At 43.4% G+C, this 17,153-nt stretch overlaps 1 protein-coding gene across 8 annotated transcripts in view; it reads right to left on the reverse strand.

The window, feature by feature from the left end:
- Nucleotides 1-8,421, reverse strand: part of ATP11A (ATPase phospholipid transporting 11A) — a 130,782-nt gene extending 122,361 nt beyond the window's left edge. For 4 of the 8 annotated variants that reach the window (XR_011322124.1, XM_069770245.1, XM_069770244.1 and 1 more), the window contains exon 1: nucleotides 8,175-8,420. Coding sequence is in view for 7 of the 8 variants with exons in the window: in XM_069770245.1 (XP_069626346.1) it covers nucleotides 8,175-8,213 (39 nt within the window). In the remaining variant the exon portion in view is untranslated. Of the gene's footprint in view, nucleotides 1-8,174 lie in introns of all 8 variants that reach the window. The other 4 variants (XM_069770249.1, XM_069770250.1, XM_069770247.1 and 1 more) reach the window with 2 other exon arrangements.
- Between the last annotated feature and the right edge of the window lie 8,732 nt (nucleotides 8,422-17,153).

Here is a 17,153-nt window from a genome sequence, read left to right on the forward strand (position 1 = left end):
AGCTCTGATATTTGTGTTTTACTGGACAGCTGAGTTACTGTTTTCTAAGTGTTTGGGGTTTAAAAAGCAGACTCATTAGAAAAATCCCATTCCACCTTGCTATTTTTCTTGTTTCAATTACTATTGTAGGACATGAGCAAAGAATGAATGAGAAACGGTGATCAGAGATACTAAGCTGTAAGTGTGCTACATTGGTCCTTGCCCTCTTCCACTCCAAAAAGTGATTTCGAAAAGGCTTCCTGCTTTCAGTATTGATGCTCTGTGGTGCTTTAGAAAAAGGCATAAAAGCAGAACTATATTAAATAATTTCTTTCTTAAAAAAAAAAATCAAAAACCATGCTATCAAAAGACAAAAGCAACTATGCAGTTCTCATCTCAGAAGAGACAAGTATTTTTGATGCTAAAAATGGCAAGGTTAAAAGTTCTTGATCTATTTTAAGTCACTGAAATACTTCCACAATTTAGATGCTCCAAAAGCATTTTCTACTACCAGAGAGTATCTGATGAACACAGATGAGCAATATTTTGTAGTCAATAGCAACCCATTTGTAATACATACTCCAGCTTCCTGTAAGTGAGCTGTTTTACATACACAATGTCCTATTTTCATTTGTTTGTTCTCAAAAGAGAAAGGAAATTGTGTTTTTCTTGTGTAAATTAGCTAATTGATGGGGGGGGGAGCAAAGCCCATGCAATTCTCCATGTTTATTGCCCCTCAGCAATAAATAATTGATGGGGGAAAGGAGAGTGTCTGGGGGCAGGGGGGTTGAGCCTCGGATTATACTGAAACACCCTAAAAGCACATTACAAAACCAGAATGAACACAAGAGTCACTACTAGTACACAAGAGCTAGTTAAATTTGCAGAAGTGCCAGATCCTGTCAGCCACACTCAATGTTCAGCAGAATTAACTTCTGAGGTAAGTAAAGCTTTCAAACTTTGCCTTTTTTAAATGACAGGCTGAATAAGTATGCAGACAGCACTCCATACAGACTCTTCCCCCGTGCCCTCCCCACCGCCTTCACCCCACCCCACCCCCAAAAAAAGCCAATTAGGAGAATAACAAAGCAATGGTGCTTGGGGAAACAGGAATTCAGAAGTTACTCAAGCTGTTAGATGCATTCTGTCGCACCTTCCACGCCAGGAAGAACTGGTACCCACAGGGAAGCAGAGGTGCGAGACTGGAAGCATCTCAGGTTTCAAGAAAACATTGTGACACACTGACTTGCACAAGAGATAGCAAAAACGCATTACATACCAGGGACAGATACAGACACTTAAGAAAAGCACGTTTTTAACTGCTGACCTGTGAATATACGCATAGCTCCTACTGAGAACACTTTTTGTACAATCAGGACAGTTTGCAGACAAAGAGTCCGTATATAAACGCATTTACATGACATTTAAAACAACTTAATATTTTATCAAATTATAACCATGGAATTAAAAAAAAAACAAACAGAAACACAACACAAACCTTTTGACTTATTGTAAGTGACAGCTAGGAAGAAAACGGCGTTTATGTTAACAGGCACCCTAAGAAACATCTAGACAGCACTAGTTTGATACCAGTCTGCAAGGGTGCAGAGAAAGCTGAATAACTACAAGCAAAAGCAAGAACTGGAATGCAACAGTACCCTCATATGTATTAAATGATCTTAGATTTAGATTAACTTATCTTAGATTAACTGATCTTAGAAATGCTTGATAAATGGACTGTCCTTCTAGACACAAATAATTCCAGAGCACCAAGGCTTACAATTTCAGCAACTTTCAGGTCAAGGCAGTTACCAATGGTCAAAGCTAGATAAACAGAAAAAACCCTGAAGCTCAATATTCATTTACATCTAATAAGACTACAAACACAAGTAAAATACTTCAGAAATCTAATTAGAAAACAATTTTAGAATTATACTGCCAATAAAAACAACAAAATTATCTAAACCAATGACCACATGCCACAGGCTGCCATGAAATTTAGTAGAGAACTGCTAAAAACTGCTAACATAACTTCCCGGTTAGGCTAGTCAATCATCTTCTCAAGCTATGATTAAAGTTGACCCACTTCTATGGAAGTGAAAAATAAAGCATCCATTTGTAAACTCATTTATTCCAACCTCCCAAAAAAACATTTTTCAGAAATATCTGCAGAACTAATAGGCCAGCACCTTCCCAGAGGCCGGAGCTGTAATAAACCACTGCTCCTTCTGGAAGCAAATCTTATCTGCTGCTATACACGTTTGGAGAAATTTACACAGGCAACAAATACTTCAGGATTACAGATCTCAATGTTAAGCAATAGGAGAACCTGAAAAAGGAGAAGCAATAAAGTGGCAGGATCTTTAAATATACTACCTAATGCAAGCAAAACTGTTCAGTAATACAGACCTCTGACACAGTAGTATTTATTGTACAACCCAAAGCTGTCAACCTGGACAGGAGCATTTGCTGATGAGGGCCAGCTGTCTTACAAATACAGACCAGACTGTCTCCATAGGCTGCAAGACATTTAGCAACCATTTAGTGTCCAAACAAACATGCTAAAGAGTGTCATTTTTCCAGATTACCCTGATATATTCAAATCCACAATATTCAGGGATATCCAAATCCACATTCAGCTATAAACAGCTATCATGAATACGTAAAAGACACACGCACATGTTTTATGAAGGAAAGTAAATGTTCATTTTATCAAAGATAAGATGTCATCAAGACTTGTTTTAAGATTATTAGCCATCTCTTGACTATACAGAGGAAGAACTTCAGAATTCCCAAGATCAGCAAGAAATAAGTTAGAGAAAACCAATGCAACTGCAGTTATACGGGCAGAACGCATAGCTTAATGATATCCACACAGTGTCCCAAACAATCTAACTATAAAACAGAAGCTAATCTTGTATGGAAACAGTTTTAATTATCATTGTATGCTTGTTTCTTCCCCTAAATACTGTACTGCTTAATATTAAGCTAACGAGTTCCTCTCATTACTCAGCACACAGCAGGCTCTGCATGACACTTACAGGACAGTACACACTAATTCCATATTCTCAGGCTGTGAGGCTGCCCTCCCAGGGGTAGCACACATCATCTGGGAAATGCACAAACAATCCAAGGAGAAGACAGAGAAGCATATTATCTGATGCCAAAGCAACATCCAGAAAAAGAGGTTATATTTTTGCAGAGTATGTGGCAAACAGTATACCCCCCCTCCAAGGCAATTTTCATACTACCCCCACATAGCCATTATTTCCATTATTTGGGAAAGTAAATTAAACAATACAGTTGTCAAAATTTATCGTATTTATCTTATTGTAGAAGTCTTATTCAGATTCTTACTTGAGTGCACCCTCAGCAATTTTGCCAACACCACCAAGCTGTGTGGTGTGGTCAACACGCTGGAGGGAAGGGATGCCATCCAGAGGGACGTTGGCAGGCTTGAGACATGGGCCCATGCAAACCTCATCAAGGTCAACAAGGCCAAGTGCAAAGTCCTGCACATGAGTTGGGACAAACCAATGCACAAATAGAGGCTGGGTGATGAGCTGATCAAGAGCAGCCCTGTGGAGAAGGACTTGGGGGTATTAGTGGATGAAAAACTGAGTATGAGCCAGCAACGTGTGCTCACAGCCCAGAAAGCCAATTGCATTCTGGGCTGCATCAAAAGCAGCGTGACCAGCAGGTCGAGGGACGGGATTCTGCCCCTCTACTCTGCCCTCATGAGACCCCACCTGCAGTACTGCATCCAGCTCTGGGGCCCCCAACATAAGAGGGACATGGACCTGTTGGAGCAGGTCCAGAGGAGGGCCACGAATCCCTGGAGCACCTCCCCTATGAGGAAAGGCCAAGAGAGTTGGGGTTATTCAGCCTGGAAAAGAGAAGGGTCCAGGGAGACCTTATAGTGGCCTTCCAGTACTTAAAGGGGGCCTACAGGAAAGATGGGGAGGGACTATTTACAAGGGTACATAGTGATAGGACAAGGGGCAATGGGTTTAAACTGAAAGAGGGTAGATTCAGATTAGATATTAGGAAAAAAAAAAATTTTACTGTGAGGGTGGTGAGGCACTGGCACAGGTTGCCCAGAGAGCTGTGGATGCCCCATCCCTGGAAGTGTTCAAGGCCAGGTTGGATGGGGCTTGGAACAACCTGGTCTAGTGGAAGGTGTCCCTGCCCATGGCAGGGGGAGTTGGAACTAGATGATCTTTAAGGTCCCTTCCAACCCAAACCATTCTATGGTTCCACATAGTGGAAAAGCTGTATATAAAGGCATTTCTATTTTGTTACTTAAAGATGCCACTACTGTAGCTCACACAGTTTTAAGCAGGAAAATATACAGAATAATCTCATTAGATAAAATTAAGAAAAGTTACTTTGCTATATTTCAGCTTGAAGGATCATGAAGATTTAGAAAACGACATTGAACTTTGTTTCACTGCAGTGCAGCTGACATGAGCACCTTTTATATAGAAAGTTAATCTTCACCAACAGTTGTATAAATTGTGCATGGCTGCAGTAACGGTGAGGGGAAATAAGAGCTGAAGTGAAAACAAAAAAAAATTGCAGGATGGATATAAGGAGGCATAACAACAGAACGTCAATTTAGAAATTTAGTAAGAGAAGGACAGAGGCAGTGATGTCCAAGAGGCTACACCATCTCTTGGTGAAGAGATATGAACTACAGTATGACTAGCATGCCGAACATGTATTTTATTCAACCCACATCACTGAACTGTTCCAATGCCTGGAAGATAAAGGCAACACTCAATGCAGGTAAAGCAGCAGACAAATATTTGAAAATGCTAACGAGGAAACTGACTTCAACTTGAACTGACAGCACCCAGTTATCGTTATGTTTGCATAGGGCCTTAGAGATATGCGCTATTTTGCATTGCCTAAGGAGAGTGACTGCAACAACAGTAAGGGAAAGGGGAATGGGGGTACCTTCACAGTCAGGACAAGAACCCTGGTATTTAACTTATGCCTTTATGTCCTACAACATATAGTACAGGGAAAGAAAAGAAATGATGCAGGACTCTTAGAAACCATCCTATTAGAAGTCTCCATTAGTACATCTGTTTGTTATCCCAAAATCTCACCATACCACTGGTAAGAGCTCCCAGCTACCTCAACAACATCTCCAGCCTGCATCAGCCAGGGCTCTCAGGATAATCCAGAGATTAGCCTGCTCTGGGAAGGACCTGCAGCTGAACAAGTCCAGGACACAACTTGCAGAACAAAAATTCATAGTTCTAGGACCTCAATCACTGAATAGTTTCTGTACAGACTTTAACTAAACCCAAGCCTGAGCTTACTTTGATATAAGCACAAGACATACCTATCCTCTCTGACTCTCCTGCAGAGGTGTCCCTACCTTGTCTCCCTTATTAAAAAGCAGCTTGGAAAGAGGCAGGCAGATCCATATTTGAGGCATAGCTGGTGTGTATAGAGCTCGGGTGAACAACTATGGAGTGATACTGCTGCTGTGTATCTGCTACTCATGTACAGCAGTCAGTTTCAGGCCCAGCATTCAAACTATTAATTTTCATTTCCACTGCTGCAGTTGTACAAAAATAGTTGAGCCATGGAGATAAAAAAAACAAAAAGAAAGCACACAACACACACAGGCATCAGCTCGCCAGATCTTAAGGGCCGTACTGAAGTGATGAACACAAGTTTACTTACAGCAGCTTTTTTCAAAGTGATCTTTCCTTGGAAGAAAGGATTCAAAATTAAGAAACTGAAGGAATGCAAAAGAACAAGAAGCAACAGGTGAAAATGTACAAGGCAGCCTGCAACAGCTAGGCAATTATCTAGACATAGCCTATTGGCATGCATACATACAATACAGAAAGTCGTGTGATCTAGGAAATAGCAATGCTTCTTCACACGTGTCGTGGTTTAACCCCAGCCAGCAACTAAGCACCACACAGCCGCTCACTCACTCCCCCCCATCCAGTGGGACGGGGGAGAAAAATCAGGAAAAGAAGTAAAACTCCTGGGTTGAGATAAGAATGGTTTAATAGAACAGAAAAGAAGAAACTAATAATGATAATGATAACACTAATAAAATGACAACAGTAGTAATAAAAGGATTGGAATGTACAAATGATGCGCAGGGCAATTGCTCACCACCCGCCGACTGACACCCAGCCAGTCCCCGAGCGGCGAAAATCCCTGCCCCCCACTTCCCAGTTCCTAAACTAGACGGGACATCCCATGGTATGGAATACACTGTTGGCCAGTTTGGGTCAGGTGCCCTGGCTGGGCATGAGAAGCTGAAAAATCCTTGACTCTAGTCTAAACACTACTGAGCAACAACTGAAAACATCAGTGTTATCAACATTCTTCACATACTGAACTGAAAACACAGCACTGTACCAGCTACTAGGAAGACAGTTAACTACATCCCAGCTGAAACCAGGACAACATGGGATGTAATAATGTTTCATTTAGCTTTCAGACTGCTGAGTTACTCTCACTAGCAGTGCAGGAGGGTGATGACAGTCCACAGCTTAAAAGCTCAAGTGCTTTATTTTCAACATGCTGTCTGCTCATGTACATCTTCACCTTTTAAAATAATTACTGTAGCTACTCTCAAACCTGTTTCTTTCATATTTGATGCTTAAGCCTACTTTGAAAGGGAGGTTAGCAACAATGTTACGCAGAAGAGACCACAGTATGCTCTGTGCACAATGAATGCACTATTTGTACAGGCTCCAGATGGGAGCACATGGACACAAAAAAATCTTAAAGTAAATCCAACAGTTAGATCAGCACTGACAGATCACTACAGCCAAACTGATCCTGCCTGCTTGCAAACAGACCTCAGCACAGTTCACCTGAGCTTTGCATATTCACAGACACTACTGCTTCTCTTATACCTTATTATGAATATTCTCCTCCTTCCCTCAGGGCCACTTTCTAAGGATCCATATACACATAGCTGCTTTCAGTACTCACCTCTCCATTCCCTCCTCATCCCACATAATACCCTATTGTAAACAGGAAAAAAAATCCTCAGTACTTTTTCTTTTTTAATTATGAACAAAGAAAAATAGCAGAGGTGAAAGACTTCAGCCTGTATTATGTGGCGATAGCTCTTGGCACGCACAAAACTAAGTGTATTTACTTTTGCTTGGTCAAAGCATGAAAGTTTCCTTACTTACAGTACTTCCTGCACAGGAAGAAAAGCTACATGTCTCTGGAAATCCCAATTATCTCTCCCCATCTCTTTTAAATTTCTTCTACACCCAAAAGCAGAAATTTGCAGTTTCCTGGTATTGGTGGTCCCCGACTCTTGTACTGTATAACCCTGCACTTACTGGCATTCCGCCAATTTACTAAAACTGAACACCATCCTAAGCATGTTAGGGGTTTGATGAAATGGGATTTGCACTCACTGACGCACCTCAACCTACACTGGGATCCACTCTAACGCACTACTGATTTGCTCTTTCGGACAGTATGGGTGCGGGAAAACATGCTGGCCAACAAGCAAGATCAACTCTCCTTCCCCAAAGTACACAGAGTTTAGCGCGTTTGAATCTTACCACGCACATCTACAAAAACTTGGAACTATTCCGACCATCCGCCAGTGTATTTAAATTGGCTAATTCCACAAAACGCAGCTTGACTGAAACAACGTAACAAGAAAAAAAAAAAAAGGAAGAAAAGAAAGAAAAAAACAACCCTCGAGGTTTTATCTGCCCTGATAACTACGTACCTCAGCACACTGTAAATCACAGTGCTTTGAACTTGGGTCAGCCCGTTCTGGTTTAGCGAAGGACAGCCGGGGAGAGGGGCTGCAGGGAACCCACGAACAACCGCTCCGTCCTCGTTTTCCCCAGGGAAATCGCGCACAGCGGCCCCCGAGCCTCCCCCCCCCCCGGCCGCCCTGCCAGAGCCATGGGACCGCCAAACTCCTGACCGAGCCCTTTCGGTAAAACCCGGGGCCATGCAGCTCACCCCAACGGAGACCCGCTTGTTTTACAGCCTCGCCAGCTTCCCCTCCGCCGCGGCGCGGGCTCTCCCACCCGCCGGGGCTGCGAGCTGCGCGGTGAGGGCGGGAAGCCCCGGAGAAAGATTCCTCACAGGCGGCTCCGGGGCTGGCGGGAACCGGCCGCGGGCGAGGGGAAAGGCGGCCCCACGGCGGGACGGGCCCAACCGGCGGTACTCACGTATCGGCTGACGAGGGTCCGGAGGAGGCTGCAATCCATGGCGGGCGGCCGCCGCTTAGCCCGGGTACTCAGGACCGTGCCGCCGGTTGCTCGCCGGTGCCGCCGGGCTCCCTGACTCGCCTCACTTTCCACATGCAGGGAGCCGCGCTCGACCCCACAACAACACCGCTCTTACCCCCCCGGGTCCGCCTCTCACCGCCGTTCCCCGGCTATGCCGTACGCCCCCCGCCGCCGACGCCGCGGCGCGGCGCCCCGCGGCCCCTCATGCCCCGGCGCTCCCCCCCCCCCCCCACCCCCACAACACTTTCTGCGGAGAGGAAGGCGGAAAGGAAAGCCGCCGCCTCGGCTCCCGGGAAGGGCTCGGCTGGCTCCCGCCTGCCCCCCCGCCGCTGCTTCACCCGCCCCCCCCGTCACGGTCCAGCCCAGGGCTTTATCCCGCGGGCGGGGTGGGCCGCCCGCCCCTCACGTTAAACGGACCCGCCCGGTACCGGCCCCGCCTCGCGCCGGTCCCGCTTTGATCCCGCCGGGCGCCCCCCCCCCCCCCTTTCCCTCCACAGTAACGCACGTCACGCGGGCTGGGCAGGCGGGCGGGCATGCGCGCTGGCAGCCCCGCCCCTCCCCTTCTCCTTTTCCACAGGCGGCGTGTGTGGAGCGGTGCGTCTCCGCTGTACCGGCGCCGTTAAGGGCGCTTAACGGGGGCTGCCCTCCCGGGAGGGCGAGCATATAAACCTGCCGAGAGGAGGAAGAAGCCTTTAGAAACCTCCTTCCTCCCTTCGCTCGCTCCCCCGGTGGTCCTACCGGTGCGGGTCGCGGTGTAGGAGAAGCGAGGCGGGAACCCCGCGCTGAGGGGAAGGTGAGGAGGCGGAGAGCCCGCTGAGGGGGCGAGAGGCGTTCTCCGGTCGGTGGCTGGAGTGAGGGGACGTTCGTTCCGCTGCGGGGGCCCGCCGGAGCCCGACGTGCCTCCTGTTAGACCGCAGGGACGTTTAAAGAACCGTTAACCGGTACCGCGCGGCAGGTCTGAATTGTATGAAAAGGCAAAAAAAAAAAAAAAAAAAATTCTTCTTCGCGCAGCCCTGCCCGTCCCGGCGCCTGAGACACGGGGCGGCGGTGAGGGGCAGCGTCGTGTCTGGACGCGGAACGGATGGAAACCTTCATAAAGTTCAGCAGAAACGGTCAAAGAAATCTCGTTTTCAGTGACTGAAGCCCGAACGTGACAGCCCTAGTAAGCCTCCAGGCACTAGAAATGACTTCTCGTAGGTGAAGGGATAAGCAGAAGTCGGCACAACTGCGCACAATGACAAGAAGGAGCGTATCTTTGTGCCATTTTTTTTTTTTTTTAAGATGCCCGAAAGAACACCTTTAAAGGCCTTTGTGTTCCTCAACTGTTGTGCTTTCATGCCATTCGTACCAAAGGACTCAAGTTTGCAAGAATCTTGTAGGTAGTCTCAGATAATTTGTGCATTACTCAGTACAACTTAATATAAACCTAAGACTTAAAGCTCAATACTTTCTCCAAAATCAATTGGAACTTCATAATTTCATAAAATTCAGTATTTTACTTAAAAAGTTAGTTTAACCAAAAGTATTTTATACTCATGAAAATCCTTCTTTAGCAGCAGTCACGTAAGCTGTCCTTCATCACCTAGCTCGTAGCCAAAGCTAGGCAATTTTTGCTCCTTTGATTTTTGTGTTGTCACAATTCAGTAGTTCTCTGGGCACCGTAAAATCTGCTAACCCAAAGACTACCTGAAATTCTAATACAACTAACATATGCAGAAAAAACAGAGATTACACTGCTTGAGATCATCACATAAATAGTAAGAGAAAGGACATCTGGCTAATTCTTTACAGGTCACCTTTAATTTAGATGCATTATATATGTTCAGCATTTTTTATTACTGGTTAGATTGCAAAATGTATAATTTAATGCACAGTAAGTGCAGTGTGGTTGAGCTAATGTTGCTATTCAAACTCTAAAGTGATGTTGGTCTAAAACCCCATTTTCCTCATCTTGGCTACTACTAATAATTTATATTCATCGTGTAGCACCTCCCGTTTTCACGCTCCTACTTACAGACCTAACACTTCTGCTTTTGTACTTACATTTCACTTTCAAGAAATTATCACTGAAACCGAAAGGGAAAAAGAATTGAGAGAGCTATGAAATGACAGGAAGTTTTCTCAAAGTTAGCAATTCTGCATGAGTTAAACAAAAACTACTTTCTTACCTGCTTATTTACATGAGCAATTACATATTGAAATAATATTATGTGTGCATATCAGCCTTTAGGAAACTAGTTTATTACAAAAAACGTACAAGAACCTAATTCGTGAACATAAAGTGGCAATGTCAAAATACACAGGTTGCAAAGCTGAAACAGGAAATTGATTCAGTTGGGTTTTAGGATATGTCTCTGTCTAGCCAATCCATTATCAAAGAATCTATGGAATATTAATATTTTGTAATATTTTTAGGAGTTATTCCACTTTTAGTCAAACCGCGCCATTTCATCAATCCAATGTCTTTAATGACAATTGCTTCTTACCCAGATTTTGAATGTGAGCAAGTTTTCAAATTATGCAGAAAATTGCTTTTTAAAGTTTTCTTTCTTTTAATACTTTCAGTAGTTTCTTTCATCCAAAAACCGCAATATATTTTCCACATAATTAAGTGTCATTTCTTCATGGAAGCAGGTAATTACTCCTACAGGTTAAAACCTGCTATATCTGTACACTGTTTCCATTACAGAACCTGTGTGCACCATGTAGAGCATTTCTGAAGGGAAGGAAGTTCACCTGATGAGCCTGTAACAGTTAACAACAGCTCAGTGCTGAGCATGATCGTCACGATGATATTTCTGAGCTCCTTGCTGTCTCCTCAGCTTAGGTAACCAAGACAGGGCTGCAAGAACCATTTTCCTTGGATCCAGAGCCTGGAGACCACTTGTGGGTGTAGGTCCCACGTGGATGCAAGGGTTGGCTGTATTCTCTAAGGCGAACAGGAGACCACGGCTCCTGTTCTCACTGACTCTTTCGGTCAAGGGCAGGGGGAAGGGACACACGAAGCACAGATACGTATTTGCCGTTTCCAGGCTACTGCTCAAGCTAAGCTGAGCCATTTTTCTGCCCTTCCCATTGAACCTGTGGCACTAAGCCACCAAGAAAATGAGAGAAAAGGAGCACAGCTGGATTCTGGGTACACGCTGACGTGAAATCCCAGCCTGCATTAGTTGTCCTTTGTGCCCATATTTCCACAAAAAGGCAACTTAAATGTGCAGCCCGGAAAAGAGCACTGGTAGGCCACTGAAAGTTAACACGGCACACCCTTGCCGACTGAGTGGCATTTGTGCAGAGAGAACTGAACAGCAGATATACATGCCTTTCTGGAGTGACAAGCGACTCCGGGGTTAGTACGCAGCTGAGCAGGGTGTTTAGGTCATACTTTTAGACTTAGGTACCTCAAATCTGCCTAAGTCAGGCTTAAGGTGCCTGAGTCCTTTATTGGATCTAGGCTGAAGTGACTTGCTAAAGGTCACATTGTGACTTTACAGTCGAGCCAAAAGAGGAACCTTGATCGTATCGGTCATGGATCTGTTCTGCCTCTTATGCAATGTTTCACTTTTAAGCAATTTATTAAACTAATCATCTTTGTCTTTGAATATGCCATCACATTTATTTCACTCCTCATTTCTCATTTTAAAAATACATTCCTAAAACTACCTGTGTGCTGTCTCTACCTTGCGTGACCTAGCTGTCTTTTCTAAATTTCTTGCTTCTTTTCTGACTGCAGATTAGACCTCCTGTTCTATTGCTCTCCATTTCTCCTTCCTGTTCTTACTGAATGATTCCTTCTGATCCATTATTGGCCTCTCCTACCTGCCCAGCTGAATTACCAAACGCTCTAGATCTCACTGCTTGCCACAGAATCTCGCATTGTTTCTGGTATGCTTACCGTATCAGTACAGCTCTGCACGAAACATCCCGCTCGTTGTTTAAATAGCCTTAGACATAAACGTGAATAGGTTAGTGTGCAGAAGATTTACTCTTCTTATGCACAGCTGTATTTTCTGCTACTTTGCAATCCTGACTGGGTTACCCTGTTTCATAATTGCAGTGAAAATGTTGAGAGACTGGCCCAAGGGCAGCAGCTCACTTCATGTTGAATTCTCTTCTTGAGGCAGTGATACTCTGTGGTTTAGTCCACCTCAGCTTTGGAAGGCAGGAAGGCAGAATTTAAAGCTGGGCCCCAGTAAATTTCCACAGTTATCACAGACACAATGGTGATACAGTATACATTGATAATATGGTAGATGTCAGAGGCACTAAAGTTCTAGATTTTAAGATGTTTGACATCTGTTTAGATTCCTGCTTCCTATTACATTAGTGACTATGTGCTCTAGTAGTTCTGGCCAAAGTGACTAAATACTTCTTGAAAAAAAAACGTAAGTGGTAAGAGTTGACTTGGGCATGTGTGAGAACAGCGTGAGGAGAGGGACACGACAGAGACTGAAAAGTCATGAATTGTATGCAGCTCATTTGCTTGAGAAACTGGTGTATGCTTTGAGTGAAATCGCTTATCCTGCAGTGTTCCTGGCTTTTCCCTTACAAATATATCACTTCTTAATTGTGTCTCTCCCTCTGTTATATTTCTGAAAAGCTAATCAAAAGAACAACTTCTTCTCTTTCTTGCATCTACACCCTATATTTAAACTAGTTGATTTGTATTAACAAGGGAAATTATTCCCTCAGTGGAACAGATGTTTGTGCTTTGATCTATTGCAAATAGTACTCGGATCCTTCTGAATATTGTTTGTGGAAAGAGATACCAACACTAATTGTTGAAGTCTTTGTTTTAAGTTAAAAACATTTCACTGCCTGATGTTTGTGATAGATGTACTTCATTTGAAGAAGAATGTAATTAATGGTTATTGTGGTACTCTGAGGACTTACCTGCCCAGGACAGTTAACAAATTGAAGGTGAAGCCAAAGTAAGTAAAATGGCCAGCAGCAAACCGCTGTGATGATGCTTTTATTAGAAGTAGAGTGGCCCAAAGGACAGAGGATTAAGCACTGGAGATTGAAGATCACTTCACTCTTGCTTGACATTCTTTGTCTAGATCTGTTTTTTTCCAGAAAGTACATGTGAAAATGAGACGTATTTCTGACTCTTTGGCCTCTCTGTTTCTAACCTCTGGCAATAATGCATAACTTCTGTTATACTCAAAAGCTAAATGCACTGTCATTATGACAAAACGTAATTCCCACATCCTTGCTAACAAAGGTAACCTTTGTTATATAGTTTCTTAACAAAATCCTTTAAAAGAACAGAATTTGGCTTCTAAGTATCCGACATGATCAAATAAATGCATGTCAGTTAAAATAATTTGGCTGCAATCTTTTGCCAGCTCAGGCAGTTCTCTGCAATTACAACCAAGATTTGTTCATCTGCATTACCTGTGTATGTGTAACTTAATGAATCACAGGGAAATTTTGGTCATTAGCAAATACATCTTTGCAAGAGATCCAGTCTCCAGCTGCTGCAAAGTAATCCTTTTCATCAGGAAGGGCACAGCATTCAGGAAGGTCTTACTAGTGGCACAAAACAGTAGAAGGTCCCATCACATGGAGCATTTGGAAGGTTGGCCCCATCACTGTGAAACAGTGTATTAAACTCATTAAAAGGAAGCCCAGCCTCCACCAGAGGAAGCTTCTCCTGGGGTGAAATGCTGTTGAGTGCTGTGGTTACTGATGTGATCTTCCATTTACCTCCTTGTTCACTCACCTGCTTTCCCATTCAAACATCACACACAAGTACCTTCAGAGATATTTGTTGTTGGAATAGTGACAAACCTCATTAGTGGCAGCCATGCATAACCACAGAGAAAAAAAAGATACAAATGAGCAGCGAATAAACAGAAGAAAGGAAAGTGCTGGAATCTATAGGTATTGTGAATAATATTCTGTCCTTGCTGCTGCATGAACTTTGTGTTCTCTTCGCTTTGGATTTGCATTAATGTTAGTCTTGCCTTATGTCTCTATTTTACACTTCAGTGCCTCGATCCGGCAATGAACTCCCCACAGTCAGACTCCTGTGACTGTAGAGCTGAGTGCAGTATCAGGATCTAGATGAGGAAAGTATTATGGTTTTATTTTTGGTAGCTTAAAGGGACAGAACATTATTTTGCTATTCTGTTTTGTTTGGTAGCACTTCACAGGTCTGGTTCCCACCTTTACATACATTTTTTTCACCATTGTCATTGTTCTGATCAGCCTGTCTAACTGTGTAGTAGTTCTACACTGTGAAACTGTCAAATCCCAGATAAATTGCATGTCTTGGGGCTGTTTTTTTCCCCCCCAAATATCAGAAGAAAGAGATTACTTTTTTAAAAAGCACATGAAAATTCCTGTCATATTCCATGATAGTAACTAGATGGACTAGTTGGTACAACTCATATTCGTCATAACATACTTCCAGGTTAGGAAGTACTTTTTGACAGTATTTTCTAGACATAAAAGCAAGCAGCTGATCCTCCAGAAGGATAGTAAATAAAAAGGATATCACTTTCTGGCTACTTTGATGTCATCTGTAAAATTACTTTTGTTCTGATGTAGCATTCAATCGAAGCTGGAAGAAATCTTTTAGTGGTTTGTTCTTTCCCACCAAATAAGGCACTAAATAAAGCAATATCAGCATTTGGGGCTTCAAAAAAGCTGTGGTTCATGTTTCTCAAGAATATCTGCTTTTTCTCCTGACTGTGTTCAATTTGTTTTATAACTATTTATTTAGGAAGCATGAGTAGTTACAAATCAATACATGAAGTACCAGAAATATTAAACACTACAAAAATGTACCTTTTGCTTAGATAAAAATGTTGCAGTGATATAGTCATCAGATTTTCCATTTTGAGAGTTACAACCCGCTGGAGGACAAATTCCCAAGAAAGGGACACAGCACTGCAGCCTAGGGCAATCTGACTTGTCCCACAGAGAACGGCCTGCGTACCTTCGCATCGTTCTGTTCTTCCCCTCCCTCCTGGTTATTCTTAGAAGCTGCTGCATTCTCACGCGCTGGGAGTGGACACAGCAGGGCTGGAGTGGTGGTGGGAGGAGGGTGTCCGGGAGGAAGTCCTTTCTTCACCCCTCCAGGCTTCCTGATGACCCCCCCCAGACAGTAGGGATGGAAGTAGGATGGATACGGTCCACATTCTTTTCTTTCCTGTAGGTAAATCTCAGATGACAGTGACACAGACCGCACCTCTTTCATTTCCTTTGTCCAAAAGGCATCAGCATTTTCCCGCAGATTAGCAGAACTACCAGTATTCCAAGAAAGGTTTCCAAATAATTTTTGGCGATGTTTTCAATATTAATGCTCTGTGCACGGTTTTTTCATCTGCATGTAGGAAGTATTAAAAGTTGCTTCTACAGCCACGGCTTTTTCGATTGTGGTTCTTTAAGATGCCGCTATGTTTTCCCTTACTGCAGCTATGTCTGGCTCATCTTCTTGAGCACTGCAGAGGCTTGGCATGATGAGCATTCTGTGGACAGGGAATCTTGCTGTGAGGGAACATGGTGAGACTTAGCGTTTTGTAGAGAGACTCAATGAAGTGTATGAGATCCCTGAAGCTTTCAACCATGACAACATTCAATTCCATCATGTCACTTGCTGTGAGATGTGTAATGACCACAGCCGTTGCTTTTTTTTTTCCTGCGGGAATTTGCCTGTAATTTCAGTAAGGTTGCTGTTACAAGTTTGTTCCAACTTGTCATCTGTGTATTACTAGAAATTGTTTTAGTTAAGTAGGCAATAATTCTAGGAGGAACGTTTCCTTGCAACAGAGATGCACTAACACAAACCTTTACATCCTTACAAAAAGGGCTTATAAAAATCAAAATTAGAGTTGCATAAAAAGCCAAAAATAAAAATTATATTGGCATTTTCATTGTCTTATCTTCCCTTTCCAGAGTACGGCCTGTTGACTTGTAAAATATCTCTATATTATATATAATTACAAAAGTTTGAATTCCATGTTCTCCTGTAACATTCTGCTCATTTAAATCCTGTGGAGGGGAGCAGGAGGGGGAGCCAGGCTGGTATAGAGGCTGGTTTTCTCTGTGGACAGAACTGTTAATTGGCAAACCTAGGAAGCGACAGAGATCTGGTCTCCTCACATTTTATAAGGAAATTTGTGTAGCTTGCTGAGAGTGCAGAGGTAGATTTGTATGACTATGAACGTAGCTTGTTCCCACACAGTATTTGTGCTTTTGTTGTACTGGAAGTTTGGTTTTTTTCTGTGTCTTACTTTATTTCACTTAATGGGAGTATGGATTCCATGCTAATTAGAAAGGGATTAATAAACCATGGTGACAATATCCATGCCTTGTCATGATACTTCCCAAAGCTGTCAGTTCTGAAAGCAGGAAACCCACCTGACTCACAGCCAAGTAGGAAGGAGAGCCGGTCAACGACATCTACACAGTGCGAAAAATCTGGCCAGGGACAGATTTTATCAAGAGGCTGTGGTTTGCAAAGCACCAGTTCTTTCCAAGATGTTAAGTCTCTGCAGACTGAGACGACTTTTTCTGAGGAAGCTTATGTTTCTGTGTAACTGGCCTGAAGTTCTGGTTAGGCAAATGGAAGCTTTTCATGACTTTTTGTTTACACTGATTCTAACCTGAGACGTCTGTTTGCTGGAGGAGGCTGTCCTAGCAAGGGAAATCAGTTAGCACCCCCGCCGGTGGGTGGGAGTCTCTGCTGGACCCAGGCAGAGGCTGTTGAAAGAAGGGATTTACCTTGTAGTGTCCAGAAATGTGCAACAGAATAAAATATCCTTAGCTGAAAATTATTCCAGGGCAACTGATGCTTAATAGTAGTGAATAGTAGCTGAATAGTAGTGGCGGTGGATAATGCTACCAGAAACCATTTAAGAGGGATGTATCTGGTAGTAAGCTAAATACTATGATTAAGTGCCACCGACAGTA

The sequence above is a fragment of the Haliaeetus albicilla genome, chromosome 25 (genome assembly GCF_947461875.1).
Source record: "Haliaeetus albicilla chromosome 25, bHalAlb1.1, whole genome shotgun sequence".
In the NCBI taxonomy this organism is placed as follows: domain Eukaryota; kingdom Metazoa; phylum Chordata; class Aves; order Accipitriformes; family Accipitridae; genus Haliaeetus; species Haliaeetus albicilla.